Source organism: Camelina sativa, chromosome 11 (genome assembly GCF_000633955.1).
Source record: "Camelina sativa cultivar DH55 chromosome 11, Cs, whole genome shotgun sequence".
Lineage (NCBI taxonomy): Eukaryota > Viridiplantae > Streptophyta > Magnoliopsida > Brassicales > Brassicaceae > Camelina > Camelina sativa.
This window is the reverse complement of record NC_025695.1, coordinates 39,304,304-39,310,950: the sequence shown is the minus strand read 5'-3', so window position 1 is coordinate 39,310,950 and position 6,647 is coordinate 39,304,304. Positions and strand designations below refer to the sequence as shown.

The window sequence follows — 6,647 nt, the reverse complement described above, 5'->3', positions numbered from 1 at the left end:
AACACAAAAAAGGTAAGCTACATAGTCAACAGTAGCCAACATGATCCTAAATTGATCAAAATATCTTCCATAGCACATAATGACGAAACATAACAAAACCTACACAAGAAGCGCATATAAAAACATCAAAAACATCCGATAAAAAAAGACAGTTACCTCTTTGGCACCAGCTGCATAGCTCCTAGCAGAAACCAATGCGGATCGCGTCCTTCTAAGAGTCTGACCAAAATCCAAATTTCGAAAAAATCAGATAATTACGATAGCAAAATCAACAAAGATCCGATCCCAAAAGACTCCAACAAAAGTAACCTCAAANATCGTATCAGCGTAGAACAGATTACAAATGAAAAAAAAAAAAAAAAAAAACGAGTAGAATCATCATCATCATACCGAAGCAGCCAAGCCTCCATCGATGGCTCTTTGCCTCAAAATTCCCAACATTCTCCCTAACTGAATAATAATCAAACACGAATGATCAAAAGCCCCATAGATCTAACTGAACAATCACCGGAACACGGAAAAAAAAATGAATGGTAATCCGAGGATAACAAAATCGGAGAAAGAGAAAAAGACGAAGATCGGTTACCGGAGACAGAAACGATTACCTGAGGTTTGTACGATCTAACCACGCCGGCGAAAAGACGAGAGACGGCGGATTAAGAAGAGACGACTCAAAGCGTGAGCGAAAGGGCACTGTTTTTTTTTTTCTCTCTAAACACAACAAAAAAAAAATGATATCAATTAGATGAAAAAAATATATGAGTGAGTAGGTCTGCTTAATCATCATATTCACAGGAGCCGTCCGATTAAACAAGACTGGTCAGCATCAATGGTTGACATTTGTTAATATACTTTTTCTTTTTCCAATATTATTATTCCATTTTGTTGTTGAAAACTTATAAAGGCGATGTGACTCAATTTAATTTTAATCAGAGAGATTCGCATATTTTTAACGAACCGAATCCATAAAGATGCAAAACCGAATCATAATATTCATTACACAAAATTCACAAAACCCTACACGATTGAAATTTTTTTCGGTTCAATTGGTTTGGTTCAGTAACAAGAGCTGCACTAAACTGTAGTCTGTATGGCTCATTGGTTGTAAAGACAACATCAAACCAGTTTATCGTCCCCCAAATCTCTCTTTGGCATCTTTCAATCGCAATTTCCGCATACCAAATTGTCTTTTCGTCTTTGTGGTTCTTATCATACACATACTCTTCCCACAAAACTGCCATTTTCCCACCATAATCCACCAATGTACCATTACGAATACGAGGACAAGTAGACAATTTTTCCAAACTTTTCAAAGTTGTCCATAACTTTTCTTTATGATCATACCAATCGATACAATGTTTTTGTAATGGTAGAACACATTCTCTATCACACAATAAGATGATGCAAGAGTCCATCCAGTATCTATTGCTAAGTCTGCTGTTCTCCATCTACCTTTGTGCAGCTTATAAGTGTCTTGTAAGTAGTTGGACCTCACATAGATAATTCCTTCATACCCAACACTATCATACCAAAAGCTTCTACATAACTTTTTGCTAGGGATCTGTAAAAACTCCCAAGTTTGGGTCTTTGTATCAAAAACTTCTATCCAATTCGTTGAATCGAGATTTCCGCGGCCTCCAATTACATATATTTTTTCATCAACTATGCAAGCAGATGGGAACACACGTGCCACTTGCGTGCTTGGTGCCTCACGCAATTTGTGAGAACGACAGTCAATGACCATGACGTTAGACGAATAATTCTTATCTCCGCCAATGACGTAAATATCAGAACCAAGCATTGCAACATTCGACCTTGATGTATAGGGAGAATAAAGATAAAAGATCGGTACCAATACTTTTTTGGAGCTATTTGGTCTCAGACAAAGAGTAAACAAACGTAGTGTTTTATAATCGTTACGGCTTTGTAAGCATACGTAGAGACAGTTCTCGGTGCGACCTAAAAGAGATCAGGTTTGGTAAAGCTCCGTTGAAGTGAGGATAGAACGAAATTTCTTGGAAACTAAGGAAAGAATGAAGATGTATTGGTCTATCTGAAGTAGTGTCTGTGTGATACAAGAAGTGATACAGGATTGCTGTTGTTTTATGTGTGTGAGAAGTTTCTAGATGGTTTGAGAAGACAATATTGAAGGACGGTTTAAGGATGTATTGAAGAGGAAAACTACTATTTCGTTGGTAGATTAAATTGGAGTTTTACAAGAAAAAAGAAAATAACAAAAAGGAAAAAGTTTTTTTTCTTATGAAATTTGGAAATCTTCTCCTATGGTGATTAGGAAGTCTTGGTGGGTATATAAGGAGGTGTTGGGCACGTCCTAGAGAATTAAGAGAGCTGAGGCATAAAGGTTAGAACCCTAGAGAGCTTTCTCATTGTGTGCGACTTAGTTTCGCGGTTTGGTGCTTGGGTTGTTCAAGCGTCTTTGTTCGTCGGTGTGACGTGTGTGTGAAGGTTGCTCAAGAGAGTTGAAGATCTGAAGTCTAGGCTCAGGGGGAGTTTAGCCCAAGGTTAGGTAATCTTGGTTTGAATCTAGGCTCGGTGTGAGTTTAGTTAAGGGTAGAGATTTATCCTTAAGATTTCATGTTATAGAATGGAGCGGTGAATTAAGAGGGTTGTTTTTGATGTACGCGTTTGCGAATAGGTTGTATTTGCTTTCTTGTTCTAGTGGAATCGAAATCTGGACGTGGTCCCGGGGAGTAGGAAAAACTGGACCTCGTTAACAAAGTTCTTGTGTTATTTACTTTCTGCACTTTATTATTTGCACCTCATCCGCATTTAAAAGTGGTATCAGAGCGGGTTCTCAATAGAGATTTAGTCTAGTTTCGAGTAGATCAAGGGTGAGGGTAGTTCAGGAAGTAAGACAGAGCTTTGAATCAGTTGTGATGAATTCATACATAGAAGGCACGTCTATGTCAAGACCACTGTTGCTTGATTCAACGAATTACGGATATTGGAAGGTTCATATGCAAGCGTTTATTAGTAACCTTGATGAAGATTGTTGGAATTCGATTGAGCTTGGTTGGGAGCCTCAAACGCGTAAAAAAAAATGTTTGATAAAGTAACAAATAAAATAGTGATAAAAATATTATTTAGTATATAAGATATATTAAAATTCTATGGTTTATTAATTTATTATACAACTTATTTTTATGTTTTTAGTTAAAAAAAAAATTTGGTATATAGTACCTCAGACTAAAAAAAAGTTCTGGATCCGCCGCTGCCTGTAGGTGTGGCGATATATTATCTCCCAAGTTATGGAGACTATGCCGGAATGGTATTCTTTTTTATTCCTGATTTGTTCAAATTGCTATACTAAATCATTAATACTTTGAATTTAGGGAGTATTTTATGCCACTGCCTTTGACTTTGTGCAACGTGCCCATGAAAAATTACTGTACCACTTTTGGTGTTGAGTGGACATGGTGTTGAAGTCTGCGGTGAAGAGAGAAGAGAATTCTGGAACTTCAAGAGTCGAATGGCCGATATTTTGGAAATGATGGTGAGTATGGCAAGCTTGCTCGGCATCAATGTATAATCAATTAAGGGGTGCAGCAGTTCAAGGTAAATTGGTTGTATTTTTCTTTGTTTTGGTAAATATAAGATATGTCTCTAATATCCTTTGGATATCCTTATTTAATTGTTGGTGTCTGTCTCTACTCTCCCCATGTCTGAGATCTCATGGAGATATTATATTTCGAAGTTTGACCTTTTGTAATTAGGTCTGATCTCTCAAGTGAATACTCTTATATGTCAAGTGAATACCAGTTTAACCTTCTGTATTCACGACTATAGTAGTATTTTGTTCTTTATTGATTCTAGTTGAAGTGAATATTTTATTTCCAACTCAAGTGAATAATTTCGTAGTTTCAAACAATTGTTTTATAGTCAAATGTGACAGATAATGCACCATCCAACAACTTTTGTCGTCCGTCTATTATTTAGAAAATTTCCCACGACTTCCTAAAGAGACAAGAAATCAAAAGAGAAAGGAACACGCGAATAGAAAGCGTGAGATATTCTGGAATGTTGAGAGACAATACAGTCAACATATAACAAATGGGCACTATCTCCCAATACAACATTAACAAATGGGCATTGTCTCCTAATCTCTTCCCAAGTTCTGTTCTGAAAACAAACAGAGTGCTATGCACAAGCTGAAATATCGCCAATGTGTTCTTTGTTATTTTGCCGTAGCCTTTCTTATCTCTTGTCTTAAAGCTTGATAACTTCATTATACACCTTACATCACATAATTTATACTTAGGTTAACACTTTAACCTATAGTTTGTAAACTAACAACAACCCATTATCATATGGGCTTAAATAACTTAACAAGCGCAAAAACTCCTACACGCTTTTTCTTCCATTCACGACTTCTCCTCTTCTTCTCCTCAAACACATCGATGCTTTTCCTTGATTCTTCTTCTTCCAAACACTCTGATTTCACCAATTTGTTGTGTATTAATCAAAGATTGATTTCCAACATAATGTCGATTCCCCTGTTTCAGATCGTGCATTAGTCATGCATCTTGCTCAATCGCAGATTTCCATGCTTATGGATGAAGAACCTCGGCTCAAAACCAAACGTCACTCTATTTCGTCCCCCACAATGACTGACAATCCTTCATCACCTCAAATCCTCCTCACTAGCAACAGGGGGAGTAACAGAGCCATCAAGATAACCTGACTAGGTCGTATCCATCTAACAAGGCATGGACTTGACCGTACTTCACATCAAGAAATTTGAGGCAGTAAGCTTGGTCACGTTTGACATGTTGACGCAGTTAAATCAAAGGTAGCAACGATCTAACTTTGTGATGTAGACATGGCTGAAAGAAGAAAAGGGGAAACAGAGAAACGTGAGCAACAAGGTTTGAAGGGGAAGAGAAAGAAGAAGTCAGCGAGAAGCGAGAAGAGGTGGCGGAGAAAAAAAAAAAAAAATTGTTAGGTTTTTAGGTCTTTGGATACTATATGGTAAGCCTCACTTGTATTATTAATAATTTATTATGATGAGAAATGATTTACAACATATATAGGCTTGTACACAATGGTTTAGCCTATATATGGCTAACTAATTACAAATATATCTATGTTACAGCCACTACTACAATCAAAGCAGGGATCCTCCTCACTCACTCCGATCCCCGTGCTTATGGCAGCAACAACAACCTTCTTGGCCAACCAACTCGTCACCGCATCCGATCCGCCTCAATACTCTTCTGCTCAATATCTAGAATTCTCATTTACCTTTTATATTAGTTGTTCTCGCTCTATCACACTCTAGTCTATGTTTTAAAGAGCTTCTCAGTTCACGGTTGAACTCTTGTTCGTTCTTACAAGTCAATGTAAGGTTGAGAAAATCTTGAAGTAAAACTTAAAATCAAATTCGGGTCCTTGTTTCTCATGAGAATCTATGGCGAAAGCCTTTATGTATGATGTATCTAATGATCCTGAATAATAAGCTAAGCTCCAGGTCTTAGAAAACTCATCATTTTCTACGTGAGAGGAAGTCTTTAGGGAAAGCTTGATGAGATCACTATCCAAAGGTCTAAGTCCGGAAGGCTCTAACGAGGCAAGGTTCAATCTTTCATCTCTCAACCAACCCAAGTGATCAAAATGGCTTTTAACGGAAACCTTCGAGACTTGGGAAGAATGAAAATGATCGTAAGGGCCTTCGGATTCATGATGAATTGATGATGTGAAACGTAAGCACGCCATTCTCCTTCTACTGGTGGAGGATCACTAGGTACGCAACGAACTCGGCCTCAGAACTGGTGGTCGTATACCTTGTCGCATGTCTAAATCAACTAATCTTGTAAGGGAATCATTAAGGCCTCAGAACAAAATTTTACAAAAAAAGAGACGAACATATTATCATTCACTAAAAGGACTCTGAAAATAGAAAGAAGCCGGATTACAAGTAAGACTCTGGATTTGATATTTTTTTCTCTTGATGGCTAAGCTTGGAATCCTTGTCGAACAGGAAACCCAACAATTTGACACGCATGCATGAACACGCACAGCCATCCGAGAAGTTGACGACGCGCTCCATGTTCTGCGAGTGAAACTCGGCTCCGCTAACTTGCTCTTCAAAGTAACTCAGGGATGGGTGTGGTGATGAGAACATAACCGGTTAACTGGAGTAAACCGACATTATCTAGGTCGAAGATAGAGTTGAGATTATCTTGTCTTTGTTTATCCTAAATTTAGTGGGATTGTATCTCCACTTAGTCACGTATCTTAACTGTAGATTTAGTGGGTTAGTTTCTTTCTCTTCTTGTGTATTTAAACATCATCGATTAGCAAATATGAAGGATAGACTTAATTTACCAAAAGAAACGTGTGTTTGTTGTGTGTGTTAACACATCTCTTTAGCTTTGAAGACTGAAGAGGGACCATTTTATCATGTGGGTTAGCTAAAAGGGCCAAAGTGAAGCAGTCGAACTGCTTTGGCTGACCCCAAGAACTCTCCATAGAACTAATTAACTTCTTGGGTGGTTACCCGCTAGAACTAGCTCCCTCTTCCCTCTGTTCCGTGTCCCTGAACAAAGACTCTTCCATTTTGTGGTGAATGATGGCAAGATCCACTGCTTTGATGTTCATGTTTTAGCTATGATAATCTCGCAAAACAG

At 37.9% G+C, this 6,647-nt stretch overlaps 1 protein-coding gene and 1 pseudogene across 1 annotated transcript in view; both read right to left on the bottom strand.

Annotated features, from left to right (window-relative positions):
* LOC104725587 (pyruvate dehydrogenase E1 component subunit beta-1, mitochondrial-like) overlaps nucleotides 1-727 on the bottom strand; it is a 4,589-nt gene extending 3,862 nt beyond the window's left edge. Inside the window, exons 1-3 of the mRNA XM_010444263.2 lie at nucleotides 606-727; nucleotides 391-450; nucleotides 157-219 (exon numbers count right to left, since the gene is read on the bottom strand). Of these exons, the coding sequence (XP_010442565.1) occupies nucleotides 157-219; nucleotides 391-441 (114 nt within the window). The 5' untranslated portion in view covers nucleotides 442-450; nucleotides 606-727. The remainder of the gene's footprint in view (nucleotides 1-156; nucleotides 220-390; nucleotides 451-605) is intronic.
* LOC109127420 lies at nucleotides 1,008-5,733 on the bottom strand (annotated as a pseudogene).